At 48.3% G+C, this 14354-nt stretch overlaps 2 protein-coding genes across 3 annotated transcripts in view; both read left to right on the top strand.

The window, feature by feature from the left end:
• LOC121328342 (twinfilin-2-like) overlaps positions 1-7398 on the top strand; it is a 33495-nt gene extending 26097 nt beyond the window's left edge. The window contains exons 11-12 of the mRNA XM_041272959.1: positions 5382-5503; positions 6269-7398. Coding sequence (XP_041128893.1) covers positions 5382-5503; positions 6269-6436 — 290 coding nt within the window. The 3' untranslated portion in view covers positions 6437-7398. The remainder of the gene's footprint in view (positions 1-5381; positions 5504-6268) is intronic.
• A 2799-nt stretch (positions 7399-10197) lies between these two features.
• LOC121329275 (cytokine-inducible SH2-containing protein-like) lies at positions 10198-14062 on the top strand. Of its 2 annotated transcripts, XM_041274807.1 has the most exons (4): positions 10198-10782; positions 11378-11521; positions 12378-12598; positions 13093-14062. In XM_041274807.1, the coding sequence occupies exons 1-4, from the start codon at positions 10763-10765 to the stop codon at positions 13581-13583; spliced, it is 876 nt and encodes a 291-aa protein (XP_041130741.1). In that variant the 5' UTR covers positions 10198-10762; the 3' UTR covers positions 13584-14062. The 2 variants fall into 2 exon arrangements, with proteins under 2 accessions (XP_041130741.1, XP_041130742.1); XM_041274808.1 differs by lacking the exon at positions 11378-11521 and having other exon boundaries at positions 10207-10782; positions 13093-14061.
• The last annotated feature ends 292 nt before the right edge of the window (positions 14063-14354 follow it).

A 14354-nucleotide genomic window follows, 5' to 3' on the forward strand; every position in this document is an offset into this window, starting at 1 on the left:
TCTATGTATCTCTCTCTGTGTCTGCATCTCTCTGTGTCTGCATCTCTCTGTGTCGCTATGTATCTGTGTGTGTCTGCATCTCTGTGTGTGTCTGCATCTCTCTCTCTGTGTCTGCATCTCTCTGTGTGTGTCTCTATGTATCTCTGTGTGTGTGTGTCTGCATCTCTCTCTCTGTGTGTCTGCATCTCTCTGTGTTTGTCTCTATGTATCTCTGTGTGTGTGTCTGCGTCTCTCTCTCTGTGTCTCTATTTATCTCTCTCTGTGTCTGCATCTCTCTGTGTCGCTATGTATCTCTGTGTGTGTCTGCATCTCTCTGTGTCGCTATGTATCTCTGTGTGTGTCTGCATCTCTGTGTGTGTGTCTCTATGTATCTCTCTGTGTGTGTCTGCATCTCTCTCTCTGTGTCTCTATGTATCTCTGTGTGTGTGTCTCTCTGTGTCTGCATCTCTCTCTCTCATCCCACATCTCTGATGTCTGCTCTCTCTGTGTAGAAGTGACACACTGCAGACTCTCTGTGTCTGAATCTCTCTGTGACGTATCTAGACACAGATCGAGAGAGACAAAGGCTGCATCTCTGTGTGTGTCTCCATCTCTCTCTCTGTGTCTGCATCTCTCTGTGTGTGTTCTTATGTATCTCAGAGTGTGTATGCAGACTCTCTGACACACATCTGAGACACACATGTGTGAGTCAGAGAGTAGAGAGAGATACATAGAGACACATCTATTGTTTATCTGAGTCTGCATCAGACGTAGAGACACACAACAGTGTCTAGAAACAGTATCTCTGTGTGTGTCTGTATCTCTGTGTGTGTCTGCATCTCTCTCTCTGTGTGAGTAGTCTATGTATAGACGTGTGTGTGTGTCTGCATCTCTCTCTCTGTGTCTCTATGTATCTTTGTGTGTGTGTCTGCATCTCTGTGTGTGTGTGTCTGCATCTCTTTCTGTGTGTGTCTGCATTTCTCTCTCTCTGTCTGCATCTCTCTCTCTGTGTCTGTTTCTCTCTCTCTGTATCTCTGTGTATCTGTGTGTATGTGTGTGTCTGCATCTCTCTGTGTTCCACTCTCCTTTTCTTGCTAGCCATGGCCAATGCTCATTCATCAGAGCCCTGTCCTCTCCCAGCACACACTCAAGGATGTTTCAAAGCTTATGCCTTATTTTTCCATTTCCGAATAGAAGCACATTAACTGTTTAACATCTTAAGCACATGTTTGAATGGACCAGCCCAAACTACTTCACATTTCTTTTGTTCAGTTACTGGTGAACTCCGACCTCACCCAGCGCTCACCCAGCCCCTCTGTAATCTCTCTCTCCTCCCCTCCCTCTCTCTGCAGTGTTACCTCACCCAGCCTCTCTGTAATCTCTCCCTCTCTCTGCAGTGTTTATCTACTCCATGCCCCCCTGTAATCTCTCTCCCTCTCTCTGCAGTGTTTATCTACTCCATGCCCCTCTGTAATCTCTCTCTCTGCAGTGTTTATCTACTCCATGCCCCCCTGTAATCTCTCTCCCTCTCTCTGCAGTGTTTATCTACTCCATGCCCCCCCGTAATCTCTCTCCTCTCTCTCTGCAGTGTTTATCTACTCCATGCCCCCCTGTAATCTCTCTCCCTCTCTCTGCAGTGTTTATCTACTCCATGCCCCCCTGTAATCTCTCTCCCTCTCTCTGCAGTGTTTATCTACTCCATGCCCCCCTGTAATCTCTCTCCCTCTCTCTGCAGTGTTTATCTACTCCATGCCCCTCTGTAATCTCTCTCTCTCTCTGCAGTGTTTATCTACTCCATGCCCCTCTGTAATCTCTCTCCCTCTCTCTGCAGTGTTTATCTACTCCATGCCCCCCTGTAATCTCTCTCCCTCTCTCTGCAGTGTTTATCTACTCCATGCCCCCCTGTAATCTCTCTCCCTCTCTCTGCAGTGTTTATCTACTCCATGCCCCCCTGTAATCTCTCTCCCTCTCTCTGCAGTGTTTATCTACTCCATGCCCCCCTGTAATCTCTCTCTCTCTCTGCAGTGTTTATCTACTCCATGCCCCTCTGTAATCTCTCTCCCTCTCTCTGCAGTGTTTATCTACTCCATGCCCCCCTGTAATCTCTCTCCCTCTCTCTGCAGTGTTTATCTACTCCATGCCCCCCTGTAATCTCTCTCCCTCTCTCTGCAGTGTTTATCTACTCCATGCCCCCCTGTAATCTCTCTCCCTCTCTCTGCAGTGTTTATCTACTCCATGCCCCCCTGTAATCTCTCTCCCTCTCTCTGCAGTGTTTATCTACTCCATGCCCCTCTGTAATCTCTCTCTCTCTCTCTGCAGTGTTTATCTACTCCATGCCCCTCTGTAATCTCTCTCTCTCTCTCTGCAGTGTTTATCTACTCCATGCCCCTCTGTAATCTCTCTCTCTCTCTCTGCAGTGTTTATCTACTCCATGCCCCTCTGTAATCTCTCTCTCTGCAGTGTTTATCTACTCCATGCCCCTCTGTAATCTCTCTCTCTGCAGTGTTTATCTACTCCATGCCCCTCTGTAATCTCTCTCTCTCTCTCTGCAGTGTTTATCTACTCCATGCCCCTCTGTAATCTCTCTCCCTCTCTCTGCAGTGTTTATCTACTCCATGCCCCCCTGTAATCTCTCTCCCTCTCTCTGCAGTGTTTATCTACTCCATGCCCCCCTGTAATCTCTCTCTCTCTCTCTGCAGTGTTTATCTACTCCATGCCCCCCTGTAATCTCTCTCCCTCTCTCTGCAGTGTTTATCTACTCCATGCCCCCCTGTAATCTCTCTCCCTCTCTCTGCAGTGTTTATCTACTCCATGCCCCCCTGTAATCTCTCTCCCTCTCTCTGCAGTGTTTATCTACTCCATGCCCCCCTGTAATCTCTCTCCCTCTCTCTGCAGTGTTTATCTACTCCATGCCCCTCTGTAATCTCTCTCCCTCTCTCTGCAGTGTTTATCTACTCCATGCCCCCCTGTAATCTCTCTCTCTCTCTCTGCAGTGTTTATCTACTCCATGCCCCCCTGTAATCTCTCTCCCTCTCTCTGCAGTGTTTATCTACTCCATGCCCCCCTGTAATCTCTCTCTCTCTCTGCAGTGTTTATCTACTCCATGCCCCTCTGTAATCTCTCTCTCTGCAGTGTTTATCTACTCCATGCCCCTCTGCTCTCTCTCTCTCTGCAGTGTTTATCTACTCCATGCCCCTCTGTAATCTCTCTCTCTCTCTGCAGTGTTTATCTACTCCATGCCCCTCTGTAATCTCTCTCTCTGCAGTGTTTATCTACTCCATGCCCCCCTGTAATCTCTCTCTCTCTCTCTGCAGTGTTTATCTACTCCATGCCCCTCTGTAATCTCTCTCTCTGCAGTGTTTATCTACTCCATGCCCCTCTGTAATCTCTCTCTCTGCAGTGTTTATCTACTCCATGCCCCCCTGTAATCTCTCTCTCTGCAGTGTTTATCTACTCCATGCCCCCCTGTAATCTCTCTCTCTCTCTGCAGTGTTTATCTCTCCATGCCCCTCTCTAATCTCTCTCTCTGCAGTGTTTATCTACTCCATGCCCCCCTGTAATCTTCTCTCTCTCTGCAGTGTTTATCTACTCCATGCCCCTCTGTAATCTCTCTCTCTGCAGTGTTTATCTACTCCATGCCCCCCTGTAATCTCTCTCCCTCTCTCTGCAGTGTTTATCTACTCCATGCCCCCCTGTAATCTCTCTCCCTCTCTCTGCAGTGTTTATCTACTCCATGCCCCCCTGTAATCTCTCTCCCTCTCTCTGCAGTGTTTATCTACTCCATGCCCCCCTGTAATCTCTCTCCCTCTCTCTGCAGTGTTTATCTACTCCATGCCCCCCTGTAATCTCTCTCCCTCTCTCTGCAGTGTTTATCTACTCCATGCCCCCCTGTAATCTCTCTCCCTCTCTCTGCAGTGTTTATCTACTCCATGCCCCCCTGTAATCTCTCTCCCTCTCTCTGCAGTGTTTATCTACTCCATGCCCCCCTGTAATCTCTCTCCCTCTCTCTGCAGTGTTTATCTACTCCATGCCCCCCTGTAATCTCTCTCCCTCTCTCTGCAGTGTTTATCTACTCCATGCCCCCCTGTAATCTCTCTCCCTCTCTCTGCAGTGTTTATCTACTCCATGCCCCCCTGTAATCTCTCTCCCTCTCTCTGCAGTGTTTATCTACTCCATGCCCCCCTGTAATCTCTCTCCCTCTCTCTGCAGTGTTTATCTACTCCATGCCCCCCTGTAATCTCTCTCCCTCTCTCTGCAGTGTTTATCTACTCCATGCCCCCCTGTAATCTCTCTCCCTCTCTCTGCAGTGTTTATCTACTCCATGCCCCCCTGTAATCTCTCTCCCTCTCTCTGCAGTGTTTATCTACTCCATGCCCCTCTGTAATCTCTCTCTCTCTCTGCAGTGTTTATCTACTCCATGCCCCTCTCTCTCTCTCTCTCTGCAGTGTTTATCTACTCCATGCCCCTCTGTAATCTCTCTCTCTCTCTCTGCAGTGTTTATCTACTCCATGCCCCTCTGTAATCTCTCTCTCTCTCTGCAGTGTTTATCTACTCCATGCCCCCCTGTAATCTCTCTCCCTCTCTCTGCAGTGTTTATCTACTCCATGCCCCTCTGTAATCTCTCTCTCTGCAATCTCTCCATGCCCCTCTGTAATCTCTCTCTCTGCAGTGTTTATCTACTCCATGCCCCCCTGTAATCTCTCTCCCTCTCTCTGCAGTGTTTATCTACTCCATGCCCCCCTGTAATCTCTCTCCCTCTCTCTGCAGTGTTTATCTACTCCATGCCCCTCTGTAATCTCTCTCTCTGCAGTGTTTATCTACTCCATGCCCCTCTGTAATCTCTCTCTCTGCAGTGTTTATCTACTCCATGCCCCTCTGTAATCTCTCTCTCTGCAGTGTTTATCTCTCCATGCCCCCCTGTAATCTCTCTCTCTCTCTGCAGTGTTTATCTACTCCATGCCCCCCTGTAATCTCTCTCCCTCTCTCTGCAGTGTTTATCTACTCCATGCCCCTCTGTAATCTCTCTCCCTCTCTCTGCAGTGTTTATCTACTCCATGCCCCCCTGTAATCTCTCTCCCTCTCTCTGCAGTGTTTATCTACTCCATGCCCCCCTGTAATCTCTCTCCCTCTCTCTGCAGTGTTTATCTACTCCATGCCCCTCTGTAATCTCTCTCCCTCTCTCTGCAGTGTTTATCTACTCCATGCCCCTCTGTAATCTCTCTCTCTGCAGTGTTTATCTACTCCATGCCCCTCTGTAATCTCTCTCTCTGCAGTGTTTATCTACTCCATGCCCCTCTGTAATCTCTCTCTCTGCAGTGTTTATCTACTCCATGCCCCTCTGTAATCTCTCTCTCTGCAGTGTTTATCTACTCCATGCCCCTCTGTAATCTCTCTCTCTGCAGTGTTTATCTACTCCATGCCCGGGTACAAGTGCAGTATTAAGGAGCGGATGCTGTACTCCAGCTGCAAGAGCCGGCTGCTGGACGAGGTGGAGCAGGACTTCCAGCTGGAGATCGCCAAAAAGGTAAAGGAGCGAGATTATTCTCAAAGCTACAACCACACTAGAGCTGTCATTGAGGGCCTGGGCCGCTCTCAACTTGCTTCTGTAAAGACACCCTTGTCACAGGGAGAGAGTCCTGTAATAAAAGCACAGCAAAGTGCAAGTAAAGCACATTGAAAGCATGGTCAAGCATAAGGTAAGCACTGTAAAGAACAGTGAGATTCCCTGTGGTATGGGAGGTTCTCCCCGTGTAGGGGCTGTGTTTGTGATCCTGTCCTCTGCAGATGGAGATTGATAAGAGATTCCCTGTGGCATGGGAGGTTCTCCCCGTGTAAAGGCTGTGTTTGTGATCCTCTGTCCTCTGTCCTCCAGATGGAGATTGATAAGAGATTCCCTGTGGCATTAGAGTTTCTCCCCGTGTAGGGGCTGTGTTTGTAATCCTGTCCTCTGCAGATGGAGATTGATAAGAGATTCCCTGTGGCATGGGAGGTTCTCCCCGTGTAAAGGCTGTGTTTGTGATCCTCTGTCCTCTGTCCTCCAGATGGAGATTGATAAGAGATTCCCTGTGGTATGGGAGGTTCTTCCCGTGTAGGGGCTGTGTTTGTGATCCCTTCCTCTGCAGATGGAGATTGATAAGAGATTCCCTGTGGTATGGGAGGTTCTTCCCGTGTAGGGGCTGTGTTTGTGATCCTATCCTCTGCAGATGGAGATTGATAAGAGATTCCCTGTGGTATGGGAGGTTCTCCCCATGTAGGGGCTGTGTTTGTGATCCTCTGTCCTGTCCTGCAGATGGAGATTGATAACGGGGACGAGCTGTCTGCAGACTTGCTGTACGAGGAGGTGCACCCCAAGCAGCAGGCCTTCAAGCAGGCCTTCGCCAAGCCCAAGGGGCCAGCCGGCAAGAGGGGCATGAAGAGAATCATCAAGGGGGCGGGCGAGAATGGAGAGGACCGCTAGAGGAGAGGCTGTCAGGCTCCAGGAGCTGGACTCTACACCCGTACCGTCCTGACAAAGATGACACTGTCCCCAGAGGCCTCTCCTTCTCCTCTTCCACCCTCCTCCAGGGACTGGGCAATGGTCATCCATTGTCGCCTCTTGTCATTTCTTACCGACATCAACTTTCTTTGATCGATCTTTTTTTTTTTCTTTTTTTTTGCTGTATCTGACCCAGTTGTGAAGAGTGCTGGGTTGGGTTAGGGGTTAGGGGGTTGGGGTTGGGGTTTCTTTGCTGAGTTGTACCGTGGGTTTCCATGAACTGATAGAAGTTTTATACGTTTTTACATTTCACACCGTCACATGCACAATGTGTTTTGTATAAAAAGATCATTTAAATACTACAAACACACACACACACACACACACACACACACACAACGAAGAACCATCGCACTCATCAGTAGCTGAGATACCTGGTAGATGTTTCCAACGCTTCAGAATGAAGTCAGGTTCTTTTAAAAGTACACTGTTAATGTTGGAGTAGTTTAAAAAGGTTTTTTTTTTTTTTTAGTAAATGGTAATCATGTTTTGGTATCCTTGTGAGGACTTGAGTCAGTAAAGAATAAGTTTAATTATTCATACATGAATAGATCTTTAAACACGTGTGTGTGTGTGTGTGTGTGTGTGTGTGTGTGTGTGTATAGCAACTTGTACATTCACACCCCCCAGTGTGTGTGTGTGTCTGATGCCATGCACACACACGCAGTCTGTGTCTCCTGCCCCTCAGGTCTGTCCACTAAGCGGGGGGCCTTCATGTTATCCAAACCCCTCCCTCATTCATTACGGGTTTGCTTGACAAAATCGCCACTAGCTGAGTTACTAACAAATCTGTTGTAATAACTTTCTACATCCATGTGTTGGCTGTTTCATTTTGTTTTTCTTGCTGTTTAACAAATAAACTGTAAAAGTAAAGATTTATAACATATTTGGTCTTCTGATAAGTTATTTGTGTTCATGACTTGTGTTCCTTCCCTAATACCACATGCAGTACTGTTACTGTAATGGTTTGTTAAACTCTTAAACGCCATGTATGTGCATACTGAGAACAACATACTGCAAACTGCATACTCCATACCGCATACTGAGAACTGCATACTGCAAACTGCATACTCCATACCGCATACTGAGAACAACATACTGCAAACTCCATACTCCATACCGCATACTGAGAACTGCATACTGCAAACTGCATACTCCATACCGCATACTGAGAACTGCATACTGCAAACTGCATACTCCATACCGCATACTGAGAACTGCATACTGCAAACTCCATACTCCATACCGCATACTGAGAACTGCATACTGCAAACTCCATACTCCATACCGCATACTGAGAACTGCATACTGCAAACTGCATACTCCATACCGCATACTGAGAACTGCATACTGCAAACTGCATACTCCATACCGCATACTGAGAACTGCATACTGCAAACTGCATACTCCATACCGCATACTGAGAACTGCATACTGCAAACTCCATACTCCATACCGCATACTGAGAACTGCATACTGCAAACTGCATACTCCATACTGCATACTGAGAACTGCATACTGCAAACTGCATACTCCATACCGCATACTGAGAACTGCATACTGCAAACTGCATACTCCATACCGCATACTGAGAACTGCATACTGCAAACTCCATACTCCATACCGCATACTGAGAACTGCATACTGCAAACTGCATACTCCATACCGCATACTGAGAACTGCATACTGCAAACTGCATACTCCATACCGCATACTGAGAACTGCATACTGCAAACTCCATACTCCATACCGCATACTGAGAACTGCATACTGCAAACTCCATACTCCATACCGCATACTGAGAACTGCATACTGCAAACTGCATACTCCATACCGCATACTGAGAACTGCATACTGCAAACTCCATACTCCATACCGCATACTGAGAACTGCATACTGCAAACTCCATACTCCATACCGCATACTGAGAACTGCATACTGCAAACTGCATACTCCATACCGCATACTGAGAACTGCATACTGCAAACTGCATACTCCATACCGCATACTGAGAACTGCATACTGCAAACTGCATACTCCATACCGCATACTGAGAACTGCATACTGCAAACTGCATACTCCAAACTGCATACTGAGAACTGCATACTGCAAACTGCATACTGCATACTGAGAACTGCATACTGCAAACTCCATACTCCATACCGCATACTGAGAACTGCATACTGAGAACTGCATACTGCAAACTCCATACTCCGTACCGCATACTGAGAACTGCATACTGCAAACTCCATACTCCATACCGCATACTGAGAACTGCATACTGCAAACTCCATACTCCATACCGCATACTGAGAACTGCATACTGCAAACTCCATACTCCATACCGCATACTGAGAACTGCATACTGCAAACTCCATACTCCATACCGCATACTGAGAACTGCATACTGCAAACTGCATACTCCATACCGCATACTGAGAACTGCATACTGCATAACTGCATACTGAGAACTGCATACTGCAAACTGTATGCCGTTGAGGATGCTATGCAAACTGCATACTGCAAACTGCATACTGCATACTGAGAACTGCATACTGCAAACTCCATACTCCATACCGCATACTGAGAACAACATACTGCAAACTCCATACTGCATACTGAGAACTGCATACTGCAAACTCCATACTGCATACTGAGAACTGCATACTGCATACTGCATACTGCAAACTGCATACTGAGAACTGCATACTGCAAACTGCATACTGCAAACTGCATACTGCATACTGCATACTGCAAACTCCATACTCCATATTGCATATTGCATACTGCAAACTCCATACTCCATATTGCATACCGCATACTGCAAACTACATGTGACCCCTCGACAGGGGCACAGGGCAATCTGGATCCCAGCGCATGCTGGGAGAGAACAGAACTCAGTCTGTGCTGAGTAAAGCATTCAGGAAGGAATTGCTATGAAGAGAAAGTTTCTACAGAGAAGAGCAGAAGAAAGCTGATGAACAAGAGGAGGCCATTCGGGCAGCAGTGATGCAGCTGGAGAACCCCTGGGACCCTCTTCCATGCCCTCACCACTCTGTGTGTGTGTGAAGAGGAGTCTCCTCTAATGTATCACTGCTGGCTTTCATAGAGCCAGTCCGAACTGGAAGAGACAGTCTGCATTCTGCTGCAGTGTTACTCAATCTCCAGCAGGGGGTGCTGTTCTGCTACAATAAACCCTTCAACTCTGATACCGTTCTGTATTAAATAGTTCTGCGACGTCACCACAAACATGACGACTGCATTATTATTATTATTATTATTATTATTATTATTATTATTATTATTATTATTATTGTTGTTGTTGTTATAAGTTATAAAAATGGGTACACTAGACAATGGCCATCACTTTGCAGCATCCACGCATATCCACGCAATATCCACGCATAACAAATACAAGTTTACAGGAATCTCCTTGCTCTCTAGCGAGTGATGAAAACAAACCCGGCGGGCAGGCAGACCGCTCGGGAGAGCGAGGCTGGGCGTAGGGGGACGGGGGGGGGGGGTGAAGGGGGGGGTGAAGGGGGGGGGGGGTGCCGCTCTCTGATTGGTCTGACTCAGAATCAAAGCTTTGGTTTCTTGGAAAGTACTTGGAAAACCATTAATAGCGCTTCTTACGAAGAAGCTGGGCAGGTGCCAAAGAGCAAAACATAAGGGGGGAGTGGGGAGGCTAAATGAATATTTACGCGAAATGAAGTCTTGAGCAGCTCATTGAGCGGAGACCCACACCCTGTTAACAGCGCAGGTGCAGCCCGGTGAGGTTCGGTTAGAACCGCCTGTGACGTCATAGGCGCTGTGGTTCTAGGAACCCGATTCCTGGAACGACTCTGATCAGCCGGGTCAGACCCTGAAGAGTGATTCGAGCTCCTTCCGCAGATAAACAAGTCAGAACCACTGACAGCACTCGCTCCCTGGCGCTCTGTTCGTGCGCTAAGGCTAACCTGAGAGAGAAGTCTGATTTCGTTTATTACTTTTTTTTTAGGGAAGCGCCGCTCTGTGTTCCGTTGCTGTATCACTATTATTCGCGTGGTTTTATTCTAAGGGAATTTCTGCTTGGACACGCCTGGAGAGTTCTCAGAGACTCCATTTATCTCCGGGTGTTTTCTTTAATCGTGCGCGCTGTTTGAACACTTTCACAAGTCGGGTGTTTATTCTGCTGGAGGTTGAATTTTGAATATTGCCTTTGGAGGAAAACAGGACGACGAGAGGATACCAGCCTGTCCGACCAGCATGATTCTCTGTGTCCAGAGGTACGCTTTCTAAAGATTAGCCTCGTCTCTCGTTTTATTAATAGCCTGAACCCACGCTGTTATGTTTTTGTCTGAACAATGTAGTGAACGATTCTCTTATAAAATGAATGTGATATAATGTGTACACCATTCAAGAGCTTTGTACAAAAACACATATTATTTTTAGTGTTATTATTCTCCATATCCAGTATCACTATGCACACCACATTGCTATACAGACAGATCTCTGTGGGCGGCGGCGCTGGATCTAGGGGTGCTGCTTCCATCGTACACAGGGGGGTACACTTTTGTTCAATGGCTTTCAGCACCCCCACTTTAAAAGTGGTTCCAGTGCCACTCGACGCGGCGAACACCACGCCAGTCACTGGAACGCGATATAGTCGCAGAATATCACAGGGCACCGAAGAGAGCCGAGCCCAATTCAGTGATAAGCTTCGGGGTTTCTCGCTGGCTGCCAGCCTGATTAGTAGAACGCTAATCACTTTGCTGTGCTCGTGTGTTACCTCGTTTAAAATGCTCGTGAAATGCAATCATGTTGTGCGCCTGTATTTTGCCTTCAGTTATCACACGCATTTTTATCACACCTCAAAACCAGACTGGCCTCGCCGATTCGCGAGTCAGCGGGGAGCAGGGTGCTGCACGGAGCGACCCCCCACACGTCAGCGGGTACAGTGATTACAGGCAGCTGTCCTGCAGTACGAGGCACACCTGACCGGACACTTACGCACGTTGCATCTGGGTATCCTTGAAAAGATTTTATTTTGAAAAACAAAACAGTCAAGTACTGAAGGCCAGTTTAATGTGGCATATTGTGCTGGTTATTGGGTTTATTTATGTAGAACTGTGTTTTACACTGGAATCTATGAGTCTTCTTTCCTGTACCACTAATATATATATATATATATATATATATATATATATATATATATATATATATATATATATCACACACACACACACACACACACACATACACACTATATATACAGGTTTCATCTCTTCCTGGTTTTACTGTGAGTTCAATAAGACACACCTGAGCTTGTTACCTGTACACTGGGGCTTATCAAGCTGGTAGTGTAACCTGGAGTCTTATTTCCATCCCTGCACAGTACAGATTGTCATGGCACGACTTTAACGGGGCAATCAAACAACTCCCCTTGTCTGTGTTCCAGACCCCTGTAATGAATCTCTAACCCGTGCTCCTGTCTCTGTGTTCCAGACCCCTGTAATGAATCTCTAACCCGTGCTCCTGTCTCTGTGTTCCAGACCCCTGTAATGAATCTCTAACCCGTGCTCCTGTCTCTGTGTTCCAGACCCCTGTAATGAATCTCTAACCCGTGCTCCTGTCTCTGTGTTCCAGCCCCCTGTAATGAATCTCTAACCCGTGCTCCTGTCTCTGTGTTCCAGCCCCCTGTAATGAATCTCTAACCCGTGCTCCTGTCTCTGTGTTCCAGACCCCTGTAATGAATCTCTAACCCGTGCTCCTGTCTCTGTGTTCCAGACCCCTGTAATGAATCTCTAACCCGTGCTCCTGTCTCTGTGTTCCAGACCCCTGTAATGAATCTCTAACCCGTGCTCCTGTCTCTGTGTTCCAGCCCCAGAGCCCTGCTCCCACAGCAGGCTGCAGTCCTCTCTCTGCCAGAGATGCTGAGCCATGTGGAGAGGAGGGAGGGCTCCATCACCCGCCAGGACCCCCACTCAACTTTCCCTGCCCCCCAGCCTCCCCCCTTCTGCCTGAAGAGCTCCCCCAGAGGGCGGGACCCCAGCGATGACCTGTGCTGCATTACCGAGACCCTGGACCACCTCAACACCTCAGGTAGCTGTCTCTGTGACCTGCGCTGTGTTAGGAGTTCTTGTGGCTGGCACAGAGATCCCACCCATTCAAAGTTTGACCAAAATCCAATTCACCCTGATTTCTATAAACTAATAACAGCCAGTTAGCACACTTGAGCCCACGTACAGTATGACAGGATCTTGCTTTCCCTGCTGAATATAATATAGAGCACAGCGGGACCTGAGGCACAGCAGCACTGTGATGTCAGGTTAGAGCTCTACTCGTTCATTCCAGTGGAGATCAGTTCATATTAACAGACACTGTCAATGGCAAACTGATATGCAAGCGCTTGGTCTGTGGAGTCGTGTGTCTGAAGGTAGAAAATAAACAGCAAGCGGTACGACATGATGCTGTGAAGTTGATAACGCCAGGGAGCCCCAGTACGCTGGTGTGTGACCAGCCGGTTCAGTGCGACACTGAGGTCCCAAACCCTTGCTAACCCCCTCCTCTCTCCCTCTCTCCTCCGCCCTGCGCAGGCTGGTACTGGGGCGCGATCACGGCCAGCGAGGCGAGGGCTGAGCTCCAGCGGGCCGAGGAGGGCACGTTCCTGGTGCGGGACAGCAGCCACCCCCTGTACATGCTGACCCTGTCCGTGAAGACCAAACGGGGGCCGACCAACGTGCGCATCGAGTACAGCCACGGGTACTTCCGACTGGACTCCAGCTGCCTGGCCAAGCCGCGCATCCTGGCCTTCCCGGACGTGCTGAGCCTCATCCAGCACTACGTGGGCTCCTGCATGGGGGCGGCGGGGAGGGTGGAGGGGCCTCCAGTGGCGGACGCTCTCCCCGAGCACAAGGACAGCGCCGTGCTGCTCAAGCTGGTGCGGCCGCTGCACCGCAGAGACGCCTTCCCCTCCCTCCAGCACCTCTCACGCCTGGCCATCAACAGAGTGACCGCCAGCCCCGAGCAGCTGCCCCTACCCAGGAGGGTGCAGGAGTACCTGCAGGAGTATCCCTTCCCACTGTGAGCCAAGCGCAGGCAGAGCCGAGAAACACGAGGCGACAGGGGGTGGGGGGGGGGGCGAGCCAGGGGCCACCAGCCTGTTCCGCTGCAGTGTGAGTGAGGGGGTGGAGGTTACAAGGACCGCCCCCTTCGCACTGCGAGGACACCCGCCCCCTAACTACTGACAAACAGGAGGGGCAACACGGAACTTCTTCCAAGTGAATGGCCAATCGCAGGCTGTGGATCGAAATGGGGCGTGGCTACAAGGACTGATCATGCCCATAGAGGAGGACTGCAGCCCTCCTGTCCAATCAGTACGAGGGACAATTTTTATAAAGACAGACTTTACCCCTAAAAACCTCTAGCTGTTAGTTTGGCTGGCCCTGGTTTGGGCAAAAGCACTTTCTTTTATTCCTGGATTTGTTTATATTTTTAACTGACTGAGATTGATGACATTTTGTTATAAAATAGGTGCTGACCTGTAAATGTGAAATAAATAAATAAATACAATTTTTTTTTGTTGCAAAAAGTACTTGTTATATTTAAGAGTTTGGGAGTCCTTTTGTTATACGCATGCAGGTTTACACCAGTCCAGTCCTGCTGTTTTTGAAAAGATAAAAACACAAACAATACCATCAAAAAGTCTGCCAGGATGAGCTCTGTTTAAAATGATTCCAATGCACACAGGAAATGGGCAGTACAATGAAGGACGACACAGCAACACACACCACAGCAATCCTACTGATAGAGAGTCTCTCAATGAGGGACAGCACAGCAACACACACCACAGCAATCC

The sequence above is a fragment of the Polyodon spathula genome, chromosome 16 (genome assembly GCF_017654505.1).
Source record: "Polyodon spathula isolate WHYD16114869_AA chromosome 16, ASM1765450v1, whole genome shotgun sequence".
Lineage (NCBI taxonomy): Eukaryota > Metazoa > Chordata > Actinopteri > Acipenseriformes > Polyodontidae > Polyodon > Polyodon spathula.